The sequence below is a fragment of the Streptopelia decaocto genome (assembly GCF_964273445.1).
Source record: "Streptopelia decaocto genome assembly, chromosome: 1".
Classification (NCBI taxonomy): domain Eukaryota; kingdom Metazoa; phylum Chordata; class Aves; order Columbiformes; family Columbidae; genus Streptopelia; species Streptopelia decaocto.
Genome location: NC_138663.1, coordinates 14,303,943 through 14,323,626, shown reverse-complemented (window position 1 = coordinate 14,323,626; position 19,684 = coordinate 14,303,943). Strand labels below are relative to the sequence as shown.

Sequence of the window (19,684 nt, the reverse complement as noted above, 5' to 3'; positions counted from 1 at the left end):
CTGTTGACCTCTGAGCACAGTGTCTCTCTGGGAACATTTGAGCGTCTGTGCTTCTGTAATTAATTTTTCTTTTATATTTAAAAATAAAAAAGTTCAGGGTTGTGAGGGAAAAAAAAAAAGTCTATTAATTTTCCAGTGAGTTTTAAGAATATTTTCTTATGCTGTATTCTCTACATATTCTTGTACATAGGTTTGACCCCAAAGATCTGTGGAATACTGGTATCAGCAGGACAAACTGAAGTTTCTGGAACATGTTTAATTTGCATTATGCTACCTCTTTTTATCTTAATGGAGACTAATTTTGCTTAGCAGTTAATCATTACCATGTTTAACGACATTATTTATTATTTTTTCCACCGGCATCAAGACCATCACAAAATCTTGTTTCCCTCCTCGTACTCCTGCTTCTCAATCTGAAGATGACATTCCCTTCCTAGTTCTCTTGTATTTCCCTCCCTTTCAGTTTAAACAAAACAGGGTATGTTTTTCTATTGGTTTAACCTTTCAGTAGCCTTACTTCATCTACAGAAAATTTTAACCTTTTACTCCAAAAGATGCCTTAATTCTCCCGCATCCCATTGACACAGAGTCTCACAATGACCTCAATGACTTCTGAATTCCCCATTACTTCCCTCAAGTTTCTCACGCTTCCAGTTTGACTGTGGCCTTTCTCTCTCTGAATCACTTTGCATTGTGCACTTTCTTCTGTGGTTTTCCTTACCAAGGGATTGCCTTGTGTTACAAGGCAAGGATCCTACATTTCCTTACATTTTTTTTATGTTGTATTTGCTTGCGCCTCTTAGATTGTGAACTCTTTTGAGCTCCATTTCCATTCTCTGCTTAGTACAATTCATCTTTTATAAAGCTCTGTATGTACTCAGGGTACAAGTTAAAAATCAAATAATAAATTAATTTATTTTAGAGTCTGAGAGAGTTGGGGTTGTTCAGCCTGGAGAAGAGAAGGCTCCTGGGAGACCTTATTGTGGCCTTTCAGTACTTAAAAGTGGCCCATCAGAAAGATGGGGACAGACTTTTTAGCGGGGCCTGTTGCAATAGCATAAGGGGTAATGGTTTTAAAATAAAAGAGTCTGATTCAGGCTAGACATGAAGAAGAAATTTTTTACAATGAGGGTGGTGAAACACTGGCCCAGGTTGCCCAGAGAGGTGGTAGATGCCCCATCCCTGGAGACATTCAAGGCCAGCCTGGACAGGGCTCTGAGCAACCTGATCTAGTTGAAGATGTCCCTGCTCACTGCAGAGGGTTGGACTAGATGAGCTTTGAAGGCCCCTTCCAACCCAAACCATTCTATGATTCTATGAAATTGATAAAAAAGGCAGATGTGAAAATATGTTAGAACTACTGCAATTGTTTTTGTGTGATGCTCTACATCTTTATTATTTTGGGGACCTCAACTACAATATTTGAAGATTAACACAGTGGTCTCTTGTAATGAAGTACAAAATGTAACACAGAAATTATTCATAAAGAGGTTAAAGTCTGGGTTTATCACTAATTAAATGGTACCTTCACAGTCTTTTGTCATATTCAGCTCTGGAATTCAAATTACAAATTAGATAAAGGAACACCTGAGGCAAAAATGCTTTGGCTTCTTAGATCCTGTAAAGATTTGGGAAAAATAACACCTCCTCAACATAAAGTCTTTATCTGTAAGAGCAACATTTTGTTCAACATTAAGTATTTGCTTAAGTCCACCTTTGTTTTTTTAAATGAGTGGTCAGTCGCACTTGTGTGTATCTGCACAATTCTTTTGCTTCTGTCTATTGGTAAGCAGGTTTTTTTTTTCAATCTACTATGCACATAATCGAAGACCTGTTTTTGGAAAATTCTCAGATAGCAATTGTGTATTCTTCAGTCACATAAACAGCTAGTTATATATTTTAAAATGCTTAAGTCAAAGGAGTTTGCAAACATAAAGACTCCAAGTTTGTGCTATACCTGTGCCTTTTGACTGAATGCTGAAATTTTGCATAATAACTTCACAAAGTATCATTAGTGATTTTGTGTATCCTGGGCTTGACTGCCTTCCAAAGAGCAATTCCAGATGACCTGGAATGAATGAGAATCTAGTCTTTCATTTTCATTTTGAGGTCTGGACTGTTCTTGTTGGAGAGGAAGGTCTCTTTCAGTTAAGTTATGCTCAATGGCTAAATATATTTGCTTGGTCAAGTATTGAGTCTGCCTATGATGTGGCCTGACATGACCATCCTCCTCGTAGATGCACACTTAGCAGAGTGGCTCTCAGCCACACCTGCATACACAATGGATCATAACTTAGTGATGGTCTGGAACTAGTGAAAAGGGGTAATACAGAACATCAGCAACAGAGGTCTTATTTTAAGCTTGACATCTTACAACATCAGAAGTATTTCATATCCCATGCTTTAATGTACTTCTTTTCCTACAGGCAAAATCTAGAGCAGCTTGCATTGCTCAATCTGGGAAATAATTCAGCTAATCAAGCTTAACCCATTTCTTCTGTGCAAAGAGTTTTTTGAAGTTTTCTAGAGAAATTTATATGTGGGACAATATCTGGGACAATAAGGAACAAACACGGTGTTTTCTTGTGCCATACCCACCAGTGCAGCCCAGTGTCATCGTGGAGGCAGTGCCAAACTTACTATGCAATTGGAGTTGTATTGCTCCAGGTTTTGTACCATCATGATGAGAGGTCTGGGCCATTGCTACAGACATTATCGGCATTTCTGCTGGGGAAGACAAGATGTCATGGATAAGTTTGCTTTATAAAAAATGGAGCAAGGTAGTTCCCTAAAGAAAAAAGAATTCATATTTCTGCATCTGCAATTTCTGTTCAGTATCAGACTATTAAGAATGCCTTTGCTCTTCACTGCAGTCAAGTTTTCAGTGGTTCCGTGGTTGTTTTCAGCATTGTCTATATACATACTATGTTAGTGAATGGAGTTGGTCTTCCAAGCTGTAAGTCAGTTAAATCAAAGATTTCTGTTCAAGCTAGATGCAGACTGCTTGTCATCCTTTTCTGGTCTGCATGTACCTTAGTTGTTTCTTGCTCAGTCTTCTTAATCACCAATTTCCCCATGAAATGTTGCAATTTCATTACAGAATGTCACACCTCCGTGCAAACCCACTGTGTAAGGAGAAAGCAGGAAGAGATAAACAAAATTCTTGAGATTTTTGTTGGACTTTCTATTCAAATATCTATGTGCGAGGGCTCTACACAGATTGCTGCATTCATTCTTATGTTTATTTTTAATCTATTTTTAAATTGTCAGATGTTATGACAGAAATTGCAGTACTTCAGTAGTTTTTTTTGCAAATATGCTGAAGAAATCAGGAGTACTGACACAATTTAGGTCAGTGCCCAACAAGAAACACAAACTCATCAAAAGAATCCTGGCTTCAAAAATTGTCTTTTTGTGGTGTTCTACTTGCCGAAGTTCAAAAAGCAGCTACACACATAGCTGCACGAGTGAGGTACTGAGAGGCAAAAGAGGTAGCTGCTCCCCTGGAGCTTGCTCATACGTATCCTCTTAGCCTCCATGAAAGAGGTGTAACTTACTTTGGATTTAAGATTGGGCAAGGCTATGGGTGTAGTAGCTACCAAGGAGTATCTAGTACTGTGTGGTCATCTTCTAGACTTCCTCATATTTTTTATGTAGCTGTGCCTTTCCAGATACATTCTGTTTTCATTTATGTAACGTTGCACCAAGACACCTGTTGTAAAGTGTTAGGAAAAGACTACTTAATAATGGTTTGTCAGTTCACACACATGCCCCCCATGCAGCATGTCATTATGGTATTCTGCTGTTACTTGGAAGACAAAGACCTACTAGGGAATTGTTTCAGCAATGGATGTAAAATGTGCTTTTAAAAAAGTGTTTGATTCAGTGATTTGTGGAGTCAATCTGTTATTTGTTGCCCTGGAAATACTAGGATTTTTCTCCCAACAATACCCAGTAAAATGTTGTCCAGTGCAGTATAAAGGGTCAAAGTGTGGCATTTTCGCCTCACCTACACTATTTCTTTTGTTCAGCCTAATTCCCAGTCTCTTCATCCATCATTTCATTACTGAATCTTAATCCAAATTATTTCAAATTATATCTCATAACCCTAGACTAGAAGTGATCTTTCTTACCTTGCTGTATAACCTGTAAATATCATTCATTTATTACTGATGTTTATTTTAATTAGAAATTGTTTTTCTTTCCTTTTATATTTTTATGACTTTTACTGTGTATCACATATTTCATAATTAAAATGTCTGGATAGTTGACTTAATAGAACATGTACCGTACAATTTGTTTTATGCTGAATCGATTTTTAATGCTGCAATTAAGCCCTGATTGTAGAAGACATTCATGCCTTGTGTGTCTTTGTTCTCCACAGCCCCGACAGAAGCTCCCTTGCACCCTCACCTAGGTAGGTGATTTGTCATTCTTATTTCTAAAACTCAGAATCACTAACTTTATTATAATAAACAATCCGTAAGGTTGTATGAAACTAGCTCTGGGGAATTCAAATAAAAATGAGACACATAAAATGAATTGAATTATGTCTAATTCTGATTAGTTGTTTTTTCCATTGTGATTTTTATTGCTGTTTATTTGGAACCCTTGCAGTGTGCGTATATCACGCTGCAGAGCTTTGCATCCTAGCTATGTGTTAGAGCATCTGTTTACGTGAGGACCTGTAACCCCCAGTGTGGCTCAGCACCGTCACACCAGGTTTTGGCCCAGTGCACCTTCAAGGTGCACCCAGAAGCAGGAAACTGCTTCTCTTGCTCTCTGAGCCGGGCATGGAGCACGCAGCAGCTCCCAACCCTGCACCCACCAGTCCATGTGTTGCAATTTGACTAGTCTGGGACAGATTCTGGCATCCTGGCTCATTTTGAATAGCAGGTGGCAGTTACTTCATTCATTTAATGCAGGTATTTGTAGAGAAAGTTCTGCTTGATACAAACATAGCTGCCAAAGTTTTGGCATGTGTGGGTTTTTCTGGTCATCATACATAAATGATAGCGCAAATCTAGGGGGAAAGATGGAGTCCAAAGTTTGCAGAGCAATGGCTAGAAATGTTTGAGTAACATAACTCACGGTTTATATTCCATACATGAGCTGACCTTTACTGTCAGCTCCACTGATAGCAGCAGAGATTCCAATGAGCTCATGAATTTTTGCTTATGACTTATCAGAACGAACCCCCTGACTATTAGAAGTGTAGTACAATCACCAGGACATCTCATCCCTCTTTGTGCCAGTGTTTCCAAAATCTGGATTTGGATTTTTTTCTGAACATTGAGAACAACCAACATTTTCAAACAAAAGTTCTTAAAACATTTTGTATGTACTTGATGGCTGCATCTTTTCATAGCCATTGCATTTTGGTGATAGATTGGGAGACTAATTAATTTTATGTGGTACTACGATCCAGAGTAAGAAAAACAAACTGTAACTGAAAAAATCCTGCTTTAGTAACTAGCATGATTTCCTCATTTTACAATGCATTACTTTAGCTATAGGTAAAACAAAACATAGAAAGCACTGGATTATCACACTGGATTTTTTTCATATTGTGCTTTTTTTCCTTTGTAGCTGAAATGCACAGTGACAGCATTATCCTACGAGATGACTTTGACTCTTACCAGCAGCAAGAATTGAATCCTACCATGTGGTGAGTTTCAGATGTCTGTTTTTCTTTATATGCATTTGAGCAAACTAAAACATTTCAGTTATTATGGTGAAGTATTTGTATTGAATTAATTCCTAGATACCTCAGCTCACATTGGTGTAAGCTTATGTGTGTCTTTGCTCCATTGGGACTGTCGTCATTTAACCCAAGGTAGCAATACAACCACCATAGCTGCTCGCTCAGCCCCTCCCTGTACCCCCCCAACAGGGGAGAGAATCAAAAGAGAAGGGAGAAACTTGGATTGAGATAAACACAGTTTAATAGAATAACAAAATAGTAATACACTACTAGTAAATATATATATATATATATATATAAAATAGAAATAAAAGATACTCAAGGCAATTCCTCACAAACACACTGGACAGCCAGTCCTAGGAAACAGCCTGATCCCAGCAGCTGATCCCAAAAAGAAAGAAGAGAGGAAAAGGCAGAAAAGCCCAAAGGCCTCTGCAAAACAGCAAAAGGACTAAACGTCCTGACAAAACTTCCCCCGGCTCGATAACAAGTAGAGAAGAAGTGGAAGAGCAAAACCAGAAGATCCCAACTCTCCTTAAATAATTAACATGACGCTAATGGGATGGAATACTCTTATTGATCAATCTGGATATCATTCAAGCTCTGCCCCATCCTTGCCTCCCTTCCTTGCTGCCTCACACCTGTGGGCAGAGAGCTCAGAATGTCCTTGGCTCTCAGACCAGAGCAATTAAAAACATTAACTCTGTGCTGGGGTGTTGTCTGCTTGTTCTCGAACTAAGTCCAAATAATGAGCATGCTAGCTATGGAAAACAAAGGTTTCTAACTGTATAAAGAAAATTAACCCATTTTCAATCAAACCAGCACAGGCACCTAAATATATTAGTTTATTAATTAACTGATTAATGACTGAGAAGTTCTAATCTCATTGAGGGGCGTGACAAATTCTCGTTGACTTCAGATTTTTAATTAATCTAAAAATAGAAGTAGAGTTGAGTTCAGTGAATGGTTTTCTATGAAGATTTTGATTTTTTTGAAATCACAATCATTTCAGGGAAAAGGTGATGAATTTCAATAATTGAACTTTTTTTTGCTTTCATGTTCATGTACATATTTCTGGTGAAGCTAACAAGTAAAAACTCCTCCTAAACTGAAATACAGTCCTTCCAAATCACTCAAAAGAAAAAAATAGCTGGAATTAAATACCTCCATTTAATTTTTAGCTGCTGAAAAAGTTTAGGTTGATTTTTTTTTTTTTTTTTTTTTTTTTTTTTTTGTGGAAGGAAAATTTTTTCAAAACTTTTGTTTTGTGTAGGAAGGAACCCCCTTCCCTTCCCAGCTCCATACAGCAACTTCCATTTCCTAGGTCTTTTTCATTCAATGGGATTCCTGAGTATGATTATTCATATTATGACAGTCTACATCTGCAACTGCAAGCACGGGTTGTTGTAATTCTTTAACCAGTAGATGCTGTTGGAGAATCTCGGCACCCCACGTGTGTAATAAGGCAAGTACAATTTACGACAGGTCAGGCAGAAGCTTTATGAACTCTGATCATAGTGAGAGAGAGCACTCAGACAGCAACCTCCCTTCTGCTACCCCATTTTCTGCCCAGTGACTGCAGAGACCCGACCCATATGCTGTTTCAAAAAACAAGGAAAGAGGTGAGGAAAAACAATAATTTCAATGTTAATAAAGCCAAGTATCCACCCCTGGCAGGGATGGGCTTTTTAAGTCATTGCCGCAGTTCTAAGGACTCCAACAATAAATAACGTGACACTATGGAGAGATGGCTGTTGGTGGAGCCTCTGGGAGTAGCACACCCAGTATTATCTTTGCTCAGAAGTGAGGAGTTAGAAACAATGGCAGACTGTTAGCTTTTAGTCAAGTGTTATTTTAGCAAAGATAACTCATAGCCAGAACTCTCAAACTTAAACATTAATAATTTTACCACCACAATAATCATAGTGATAGAGTACCATTTCATACGATATACATATGTACATCACAAAAGAGGAAGTAACAGGTCTTTTATAGTACAAAAACAATTCTCCTCTATATATTGAATATTCCTACTGGTCATAATATACCCAGATGAACCCATCTATCAGTCTTAACATGAAATTTTCAAGGTTGGAGTCCCCTTTTTTGTATGACATGGTTACTGACTTCTCTACTGTTTCCAATCCTGTTACAGATATATAACTTTATTAATTTAATTCATACAAGACACAGAAATATTTTAATGGCTTTGTTTATCTTGTTCAGATAAATTCTTGGTGTTCATTTTAGCAATTACCTGCATTTGTTAATTAGGAATACATTTTTTGTTCTGTAAAATCTTCATTTTCCTTCTTATTAAGACCTGTCACAGTTTTCCATCTGTGCAGGTCTTTCACAGTTTCACCACCTTATGTAAAAAGATTGTGGTTTATGGAATTTCATGGATATTTTTCTTTTGCACATACTTATTGTAATACTTTTCAATATGTGCCTTCTATTTTCCTTCCTTTTGTTCCTTTTGTATGATCTCTTTAAATGTTTTTCTGGACAGATGCATTAAGGACCTGGAATACTACAATATGAAAAAAAACAACAACCTCTTTCTTTGTGGGAATGAATAGATCAAGGACTCTTAATGGGTTACAGAATAGCTGCCAAGGTAGATAGCTTTAGCAGCAGTGTGTTAAATGGACTTGAGTGGAAAGAAATGAGAGGAGGCATTATTTCCCTGCAGATGTCTCATAACTCACAGAGGGCCTGTCTGTTGGGAGCCTCCATGATTTATTTATCCGTTGCTCTCTTATCTTTAAATTCATCCTTGCTTTATAGAAGTCTCAACAGAGAAATTTCAGGCTAACAGAGCCCCCTGTCTCCTCCGTCTCTTGTCCCTGAGATTTGGATTTGGTCCCCCTGGAATAACCTTGACCCACCTTAGTTGGCAGGTCACTGCAGAGAGGTGTGTGCTGGCAGGGAGAGTCCCCAATCTCATTGCAATCCGGAGACAGATTTTCCTGTAATAATACCAGAAAGACAATATCTTCAGCAATGCTAAATAGATGTGTAGTACAAATAAAAAAACTGCAATGGGGTATCATGAGGTTTCCTGCACAAAGGATTTCTACAGTAGCTCTGCCTCCAGCGAAGACCCACTTAGCGGCAGAAAGCTCATTCTCATTTGATTGTCCAGTGGGAGTTAAAAGAGGGATTAATAACAGTTTATGCCATCCACCCTAAAATTGCATTTTTTTCCCCTGACAGCTGCTAAAATCCTGTCTTTACCACAAACATTTGTGGAAACTGCTCCAGCAGTATTTCCAGCCCTCTGTCCCTGCTCTGCTGTGCTCAGAGCGTGTGGCAGCAGCTGCCATGTGTGCAGCGACACTCCAGCAGTGCCATGTCATGAGGGGCCAGTTAGACTAAGCCACTCTAAATAATTTCTGAAACCATTATTTGTGTAAAGATGAAAAGAGAAGTGTTTGTATTTTCCTATGGTCTTTTCTTCCCAAATCCTACATAACACTGGCTTGGATGTGATTAATATTGTCACGATCCCCCTGATCCCCTTCCTGGCATGTGCAACTCTGGCAGAGATGTACAGTCCAAGTGCACAAGCAAAACATTTTATAGCTTCTGTCTGTGTCTAATTTTATGGGTCCCAGCAGAGCTGGTGTGTCACTTCATTGCTGGAAGAGGCCTCTTATCAAATAACTATTTTGCACAAGGGCACTGTATGATTTTGAGAGTGACTGCCTGGTTTTTATGGACTTCTGCTCTTTCAAATCATTAAAAGACGCATCCTACACAACAATCATCAGTTTTTTCAGAGGCTCAGGAGTGAGGAAGGAGTGGCTACAAGTATTTCTTGAGCTGCAAGGGGAGCAGAAAGGAATGGTGGGGATGGGACTCTTTGTAAACAGAAAAATCACAGCATTTGGGAATGGGTTTCTGATCTAAATCACAGTTTGGTGATTGAAAGAAAACAGGAGAAACTGCTAAAGGATGAGGAGAGGAGGCAACAGGAGAGGACGTGTAATGAGAAGGAAGCAGGGAGGATTTCTGTGCCAGAAATGTAGGAATGGGAGCATGTCTCATCTCTTTTATTTCCTTGGGACTCAACCCACACCATGGAGATTTTCTTGTGTGATGTGTCCAACTGATTTTTATATTCTTCCAGTGTGCAGTCATATTAGAATATGATTATTTCCAAAGTCTCCAACCCATAGGCACAAGCCTGGTTACTTAAGCAATTTTCTTGGTCTTATTTGCCACCAGCTTTACCAGCTTTGCCTACGCTTCACACATTCATAAATGTCCAATGTATTTTATGTCTAACACATACTATCTGTGGAAGTTAAGGTTGGTGACTTTCACTCCACGGTAAACATATCATCAATGGCCATACTAAACAATTCACAGCTGACTGGTGGAAATAATTAGTAATGTTAAGTGCATTTTTCAACAAGAAGTCTAATAGTCCAGGTAACTAGTGGTCCATGACACTTGCTGAAAACTGGCAGAAGTGCGTTGGCCCAGGAATCTCACGAACTGTGGAAGCAATTGGTTTCCCCTGAAGGGAAAGGAACTCTGCACCATGTAGTACCTGCCAGGGAAAGGCCAAGGAATGCCTAGATGAAAAGTGGCCCAATACGGGTGGTATCTGGAAGACTGCCTAGGTCATTGAACACCTGTATCTATAACCATCTAGTCTCCATATAACCTCAGAAAAATGCAGAAGAGGGTATAAAAATGTGCTATATAGGAACTTAAATAGGCCAAACAAGAACAAATCTAGAAAAAAATACCCATTTAATCTTACGATAAATTATTTAATGTTGAGACAAAAAGAGAGGAAAAAGAAGATACATAAATGAGTAAAGAAGAGATGCTGGCATTAATGTATGTTGTTGTGTAAAACATTTTTAACAGTGGGGCTGTAGACAGGGGATCCAGTCCATTTAAAAAATAAAGACTCTGTACAGAAGCTAGTTGCTGGCTAAAATCTCCTTTCCAACTTAATGCCATGTTTCATCTCAAAGCCTATCAGCACTCCAGACATCAATCATTTATAGATGACATACTCTTCAAAGATGATGTGAAGAAAAGCTGAGCCTGTAAAATCCATCAATGAGAAACAGGTTCCATCACTTCTTCGTGGCATATTAGAAATGAAGAGGTACAGTGATATTTCTAGTGGCAAAGAGGTGGAGGAAAGCTTTGTGACAGGAGAGCGAAGTCCTAAAGTGGTTTCCAAATTGCACTAAAACTGTGGGATTAAACTTCAGAAAGATTTATGTTTAAAAATCTTTTGGCAGCTTGAGATGTTTATCGTCTTTATATTCCAGACATCACAAAAGACATCAGTCAATATAATGTCCACAAACTCAGGTATTGTATAGGGAAACAAGATGACAAATAGGGATGAGGAAACAGCAGATGTTTCCCCTTCAGCAAAGTGAAGAACAATAGCAGAGAGAGGTGGGACTCTCTAAGCCAGAGATGAGAGTGGTGGCAGGTCTGCAGAGAAGACATCTAGATGAGTATGACGTGTGTCAACAGTGGCAGTGAGCACCAGCTGTGAAGAGAAAGCTGAAGTGATTTTAATGTGCTAAAATTTAGACTAGGCAGGTGAGAAAAATAATGTGAAAAGCTGCACCCAGCCAGGGCAATTAATACTGTCTCCTGTTTGTATAAATGGAAAAGAAATTAACCTTCCTGTCTACACCAGGAGAGGAGCAAATTGGATCGTTTCTGAGCATGTTATATGACGATGATGATCTGAGGAATAGCAGATCAATTATCTTACTCTTCATGCATTACTGTCAAGCTACTGAGCAATTTATTGCCAGAGGTAATGCATTTCAAAGAGAGCACAAAGGTTTGGATCAGGATTACCAACAGCAATCCGATTTCTTATGAGAGGAGTCATCCTAGAAAAGATGAGTGATGATGAAACAGCTGTATTAGAAGGGCAGTGTTTCACAGAATCACAGAATGTCAGGGATTGGAATGGACCTCAAAAGATCATCCAGTCCAATTCCCCTGCTGGAGCAGGAACACCCAGATGAGGTTACACAGGAATGTGTCCAGGCAGGTTTGAATGTCTCCAGGAGACTCCACAACCCCCCTGGGCAGCCTGTTCCAGGCTCTGTCACCCTCACTGAGAAGAAGCTTCTTCTCATATTTAAGTGGAACCTCTTGTGTTCCAATTTGAACCCATTATCCTTGGATTTCCAGGCAGTATTTCACAGACCATATTACAGAAGTAGAGTAACTGAATTATTTTGTATTCATTGAAATATGAGAATTACAAAATTAAAATATCCCTTGGATTATGTATCCTGTTCATTTATGAGGGTGTACGTGGTCCCAACATTGCATTCATAGGCAAAGTTTTCCTGCCATATCTGCCCCCTCCCTGTACATATCAGGAGTTTATAAAACCCCCAAATATAGGGGCAGTTAATGAAAATAATGCTGATAAGCAGCCAGAACCTACAGAATTCCATGTATTCTTTCAGTTTAGGCATCAAAGTTTAGGGATCAAGTGAAATTTAGATAGTGACAAAAGACATACTTTGTGAACTCTGTTTCTGTACTTTCTTTTAAAATATAATTTGGTTCACTCACATGCTCTCTTCTTGCCCTATATTGAGAAATAAAATTATTGGCCATCTGTGGCTTCTATAAGTAAATATTAACTCATTGAAGTATATAGGAACTACATTACTGTATTAGAGAATTTAAATTTGCTATTTAAATCCAAAATGCTAAATGTTACCGACGTGAATTGCTAAATGACTTTCTTTACATGCTTATACACGAAAAAAACCTCAAGTATTTTTTACATCTGACTTTGTTTTGCAGCTGAAACTGACGTTTAATAAAATCTTCAGAATACAGGAGCGGTTTGGGAAGTGGGAAAGAGGCATTTATCTTTGACTTCTGTGATGGACTTGGGCAAAAGAAAGACATTCCTGTGCTGAATTCACCCAGGACCAACTGAAGAGACCTAAAATAACAAATACAATCAATTATTCACCACATCCTATGCATCTGAAAACCTAACATCTATCAGTCAGCACAGCTTAGCACTCACAGACCTGCAGGGTATTTTATGCTGTGCAGAGTTAACCCATTCTGCCAAAAGTTCCCCACACTTTGCTGCCCTGGGAAGGTCTCCTGGGAGCCAGGGGGGGAATGAGGACCCCCAGTCTGCTGTGGGAGCAGTCCAGGAGGGAGCTCCACTTAATTAAACACATACTTTAAAAATCCATTTAAACTTTATTTAGAATTACTATCTGGGTTCACAAGAGCCCATCTTCTCTTGCTCAGACTTCTCGGATGTTTGGCCCCAGCAGGGAAAGGCTGCCCAGCCCCATGGGCTGGCTGACAATGCTGCCAGCCACTTCCTAACAATGTGACTGGAGATTTCCTTTGCCCCATCCAGGACCACGGTGGGCTGATGGTTTTCAGATACTCAGGAATAGAAAAATCCTGCTCCAAGCAGTTTACAGAAAGACTTATAGAGGTTTAACAGAACGCTTTTTAATGAAAAGACAAGAAATATAAATTAGGGAAAGAGGTGAAACGAAAAACAAGGAGACTTGTGTAGGAATCAACTACAATAATTCAAAACTCTGTCATATATGTTGACAGCAAGTCCCTATTTCCCTGGGATTTTTTCGTTTCCATCCAATTTTCTGTAAGGTCTACCATCCACAAATTAGCCAGAGAATGAAAAGCCAGAAGAAAAACAAACCTTTGCAGACGACTAAACTACAGCTGGGCTGTATATATGGGAATGTGTATTTTGGCAACATTACACAATAGAAAGGGTATCCAAGCCTGAGGCACTCTGTGTGAGAGAAGCCAAAGAAAAAACTGCCTAAATACCCCTTACATGAGTCCATCACACTTAGAACTCTAAAAATCAAAGTACAGACAAAAGTCAACAAGAAATAAGATGATTTGGAGTCAGTTCACCCTTGCTTACAATGGAGTTGCTCCAGGAGCAAATGTGAGCCTGGAGGCTCAGTTAAAGCTGAGCTTTGGATGCCTGAAGGCAATGTTGGTCAGCACTGTTGGAGATGGTTTGTCAGGGCTTGGCAGCATCTCCGAGGTTTTTTTAAAACCTTCTGCTCATGCTAAGAGCTGATACCCTGATCCTTGAAGGTGAGGGAGAAAGCCCTTTCCCTCTGCTCCACAGCCAGGCTGTCTGCAAAGCCCCTCATATTAAATTAAGAAATATCAGGAGAGACACAATTAGTTGGCTCAGCAGCACTACCAACCTCCCCTGTTACAAGGAATATGGGATATCACAAATATGAATAAAAAGCAGCCGCAAGAGCTGTGTTACAGCAACTGGGCTGTAGGAGCCTCTTGGTGCCACATTTTGGGTAGATTCTGCAGTCTCGAGTCTGCCCTTTGGGGTAAAGAACCCCGAGGGCTGAAGGGGGGGCCCATTCTACCCCTTCTCCTGAGCTGTCCCGCACAGTAACTCTGAAGTAGTGAGTTTACACATGGTGTATCAAAGGTGTGGCAAGGATTTTGGAAGAAGAGTAACTTCAGGGTAATCTGTAAATCTGAGAGTTCAACTTGGTTTCCCATGGCATGAAGTTTTGCAATCAGCAAGCAGGGACACTTCTTTTTGAGGTGTGACAGCAGGCAGAGAGCAAGTAATTGTTCACAAGGGCCTTTCTCGAGAGGCAGCTCTGGTATATCACACATACAGTTGCTCAACCATTACGTTCAGCACCATGCTAACAAGGCAGTCCAATTTGTCTGAGTGCTAAGATATAATAGTCCTATTTTACAGTTCACAAACCCGATGCAGTCTCAAACATACAGTTTCTGCTTTCCATGTTGAACATGGTGTTTCTTCCTGCAGGTTGGAGTGCAGCAACTGCGAGGTTGGAGAGAAGTGTGGGGTGATCATGCACGGCAACGCGGTCACGTTCTGCGAGCCGTATGGTCCCAGAGAACTGGTGAGTGAAGGCTGGATCATCTACTGGGGCTGGGAATGCAAGCTATGAACTGAGGCTGCCGAGGCTTCAGAAATGTTGGGGTGCTTTGAAAGTTTGATGTTCAGTGGAGAGACTCTTAAGCAAGGTGATAGGGCCATAGAAGAGCACCTCGAGAACACCCAGTGTTCTAAACTATAGATGCTAACCGAAGGTTATTGTAGTAGTTTGCAAGGGAAAGTCTCTTGTGCATCGAAATTATTTAAAGTATCTATAAATGACTGGAAAAGCAAAGAAATATTAATAGAGCTGTGTTGTCAAACTGGCATGATTCTCTTTTTATTTATGACAATAAAATCGAGAAAAGGTTCATTTTTCTTCTCCTATTTTATTAGCCGTGTCCTGTTTTTTCCTTGTTGCTGTTGACAAATGTTAATTTGACTGTAAAACATCACTTGTGAACAATGCATCCTACAGGCTTAAATGCAGCCTGGGGCAAGCACCTGCCAGTCTCAGGAAAGTGTATGTAGCAAATTGAGTCATGATGAAGGTGACAGAATTAATTTCATTGCAGGTTATTTTGGTCATAAAATTGCTGTGAGAAACAACACGGTGCAATTTGCATTAACTTGGGATCATCTGGGTGTGGAAAATGAATTGAAAGATAAATAACCAATGCCCACATACTGATGCTGGGTAGCTAACTACAACAATGTACGTAAAATGGGAGTTTTGGAAAGAACTGAAAAATTAAAGGATAAGCTCAAAACCTGTGTAATTCAAATTAATTTTCATGTTTTCAACAGTCTTCTGGGTGGAGGGAGAGCCTGATTAGAGCTATTTGAAGAGCACACATGGAAGAGGGCCATAAAATAGATGTGGTTTTGGCCAGGCATCTTCTCATCATTTCAGATGCTAAATTCTTTTAATGGGGTTAATTTTACACGCTTAACAGAGACCAGAACGCTACAAATGCAATGTAGATATTGCTGGTGTGGTGACTGAAAGTCATAAACACATATAAAACTAATTCAGAGGTTTTACAGATAAAGGAGATTTTCAGTCATTTCCCTCACAGCCAGTTCCAGCAAGGGAATACTGACAGAGATGCTAAATTACCTCTCTGCTACTTTGCATCCTATTTGAATGTACTATGCTTCATTAACTAGAGATGCATTGTTTTATGTCCTGTGCAAAAATGAAGTCACACCACTGGGCTATTTTTCCCAATTTTAAACTCACTTTTAGTTGCAGTATTGAGCATAGGTAACACTCGTTGAAAAATGATCTATTTATGACATTTAGTAAAACCAGGGTCCCAGCTATAAGGGTTTTGAAACATCATTAATTAGATGTCTTGTCCCTGCTGATATGTAATTTAGAGTATCCTTAGTAATCACAAATTGGCTTCAAATTGTGGTGTTGGACTGTATCTGTTGTATTACCATGTGGTAAGATAGCCCTACCATGGCATCAGAAGCCTGGAAAAAAGAATGATTACACCAAAATGGTGTGATTAAATAATCAGCTGAAAAAATCTTCATGCATATAAACAGTTAGCGGCCTAATAATGGAAGTGTTTATAAATATTATGGCAGTGTTGCAGAAAAATGAAAACCTTCTGAAGGAACATACTAATGACTGGAGGTTTTGGATGAGCACAGGACAGTCTTTGTGCCAGAGTTCTGACCTAGTTTTATTTTTTAATATCTACATAGGTTTAAATTCTTGTTTTCTGAGAACCAAACTACTTCTGATTTGTAGTCCTGTTTCAACAATTTCACAACATATCTCTTCCTATCACTAATTTAAAAACTTGTTTCATTTCTTCAATCATCGTGCATTTTTATTCGACCACCTTTACCATTTGAATCCTAGTCTGTCCCTGCTTGAAATGGCTCTTGAAATCTCAGTTCCTGTTTGTGGCTCCTAGTGCCACATTATTGCTTCAAAAAACTTAGTCAAGAAGAGTTGAATTTGCAGAATGTATTATATCAACAGCTGTGACAGCTGCTGATTTGCTTCCTTGAGCTCCCTCTCTTCTCCTGATTCCCAGCAGCTGCCTATTTCTGCAGGCAGAGGGTTTCTTAATGCCAACTTCTATGGCTGTTGGTAAGAATTTACCAGCAGCAAAATTCTGGAAAGATGTACAGTGTCAGAGATCCCAGCCTCTCTGCAGCATCTGAACTTAGTTGTCCTTTGCAGAACTTTGCAAAAAGTTTTTAGTGTGTCTAATGCTTTTTTCTAAAGCATTACTGAAGTGACTAACAACATAGTCTAGCTTAAGTCTCTGTGAACACCTCTTCTGTGATAACTGGTACATTTAATTTCTTGGTGATTTGGGCTACTCAACATTGATAAAGGGTTTTGTTTTCAAATTAGAACTTACACAACAGAATTAATTGAATGTAAACTAATATAATAGGTACTCATAACTCAAGTCAGAAAGCACCTTATTATTTGTCATGATAAATGTGATACCTAATACTGCATCAATCTTGACAGAATGCACATAAATGGGGATGTGACTGTGTTTTTAAGGAGTTATGTAAATGCAGCTTTCCTGGTTTTGTTGAGAGACTAAAATTACCTGTTAGGAATATTCCAAAGAGAGGAAAACTGTGTTTTAAGTAAACATTATGTACAGATAGTGCCAAATTTTCAAGTATTTCTCAATGCTGGTATCTGAGATGATTGTGTCTTGTTATCAGCTAACCTTCAATGCATCTTAGTGAAGATCCCATTCTTTAATATTTATAACAAGTTCCTCTCTGTATGTAATATGTATGTAGAAAAGAAACAAAACGCACCAAATCCTCCTGTCGACTCATGCAGGTCTCCATCCTTTATTTTCAAAGGCATCATTTCATGAATACCTCAACTAGGTGCACACTGGCACTGGAAGAATTCCAGTCCCTTTTGCTCTACTGCCCCATTGCCTGTCACACCAGAAATGGAAAACACTTTTAGTTTAACAGAAGCCAGCTATTCAAACTGATTTAAGATGTAGCTACCCAAAAACTGTTGCTAGTACATGGAAGGGAACCGAAGGCATGATCACCTAGAATGTCTTAATCATACATATTTGAATATATATTCTGTGTATACACTTGCAAAGATATGGCAGTTCTTTTGAAAGTCTCCAAAGACAGAAAAACCTATACAGCTGACTGAGAGGTAACATTTGTTCTGTGTCAATGGGGTCCTAAATAACAGCCAGAAAACATCTGCATTTACGACTAGATTTTGTTCGGTGTCATGCAGTGATGTACAGAGTAATAAGGGACTTCAGACATGAGAGACATTTCTCTCAGCAATTTTCATGTTTGTCTGCATACTAGATAATTAAAGAACACTGGAATACCTGATAATGGAAGAACCTCTGCTTTCACAGTGTGGCTCAGGGAAATTATGCAGAAATTATACTGTTCATCATTACCAAATACTGATAAAACTGCCTTTGTAATACTGTCATAGTTAATGGGTGCTTGAAAGAATGTAGCATCTTCCAAATCATTGAGTCTAATCTTTACCTGGGGGCTGGGATTTTTAGACAATGACAGTTTAGTGTCCATGAGCTCAAATATTTAGCTATATTTTGCTGATTACCACTTTTTTTCATTCTTACCTAATATCTGGTTTCCTCTACATCACTTATACAAGCAAAGCAGGAGGATCATTCAAGTCCTCTGGGTGCTCCACTTGGAGCTGCCTCCATGCAGATTCCCAGCTGAGATCTGGTAGGCAAAGCTTGTTAACCTCAGGAACTTGCTTCTGGGGCTGCATTTGCTCAGAAGTTTGGCTTGTCTGTGGCATATCCACGTTATGACATGGTGCACGGATGAAGATCACAAAGAGTACATCCGATGGAAGACTCTGCTGCTGCTTTCATGGGAAATGACATGAATGGTTGGCATGTAGGTTCTGATGTGGGAGGACAACTCCAAGGTCTTGAAATCTAGCATGCAGGCATCACTGGCAACAGTATCAGATGAATTTTTTTAAAGTGTTTGTTGTCCCTGGTTTTTCAATTAGATGACTTCTTTTACGATTGTGTAAACATACTGTCTGCCCAGGTCATGTCTTTTTTCCTTTTCTCTTTTAATGTAATGTTGCTAGTGTCTTTCAGCTTGTACATTTTCTCTTCTTCAATGTAGCCCTTAAAATCTACTCATAATGATAAATTATCTTTTTGTTGGGTCTTTTGCTGAAGTGAATAAACCAAACTTCGAACCTCCTCTTGTTAGGGCAAAATCTCCAGTTGGTGTTTCTACTTGCTTAACAGTTGCAATGATTTTTCAGCTCTTTGACAAAATAACTAGATCAGGCAGTGGTTTTAGGCAGTACTTCTGCATTGCTTGTTCTGTAGCAGCAACACAAAGTCCAGTTTTCAAAATGAATTGAAAATAAACACGTGTCCTTCACAACACTCCAGGGCTTTTTATCTTATAGTATTTTCAGGAAAACAATCCTAGTTTGAACTATTGAAATACAGGGGCATTGAAAGAAGGGAGAAAGGAAGTCCTCAAAGGAGGGTGGTGTGCTCAATACAGAGCAAGCTGCTCAGTGTTTTCTGCATATTTCTAGGTCTTGTTTCGTTATGAACAGTGCATAGATGCTACCATAAAATTTCATTGTATATATTATGTAGCATTACCAAGTTTTTGTTTCATTTGCTGTTGAAGACTTAGATTTTGTTATTCCCTCTTAATATTTCATGTTATTATTTTAGGTTAACTTAATGTTATTTTTATTATTTATTTATGATCATTTTTAGTTCTTATTTGTGCCGGGACAGATAAGTGAAAACCATTCGGTATATACAGATTTATACTAAGCTGACCATGCATCACAGGATTCAGTTTTTCAATCTTCTAAACACTGGTCAAGTGTCAGTGTTTTACGTAAATGTGCTCAGTTTGCAGACATTACTACAGTGAAAAAAGGAAAAACAAACCAAAAGTCTTTGACATATGATGAGATATCAACAATCGAAATGACATAACAGAAATGTCCATGATCATTCAACCTGAAAGGGTTGGTCATTAATAATTTTATG

General features: G+C 38.9%; 1 protein-coding gene across 2 annotated transcripts in view; it reads left to right on the top strand.

The window, feature by feature from the left end:
• The window catches only part of RELN (reelin), a 287,210-nt gene that overhangs the window by 122,113 nt on the left and 145,413 nt on the right, over positions 1-19,684 (top strand). The window contains exons 5-7 of one of the 2 annotated variants that reach the window (XM_082063244.1): positions 4,385-4,417; positions 5,590-5,665; positions 14,553-14,649. In XM_082063244.1, coding sequence (XP_081919370.1) covers positions 4,385-4,417; positions 5,590-5,665; positions 14,553-14,649 — 206 coding nt within the window. Of the gene's footprint in view, positions 1-4,384; positions 4,418-5,589; positions 5,669-14,552; positions 14,650-19,684 lie in introns of both variants that reach the window. The other variant, XM_082063243.1, reaches the window with a different exon arrangement.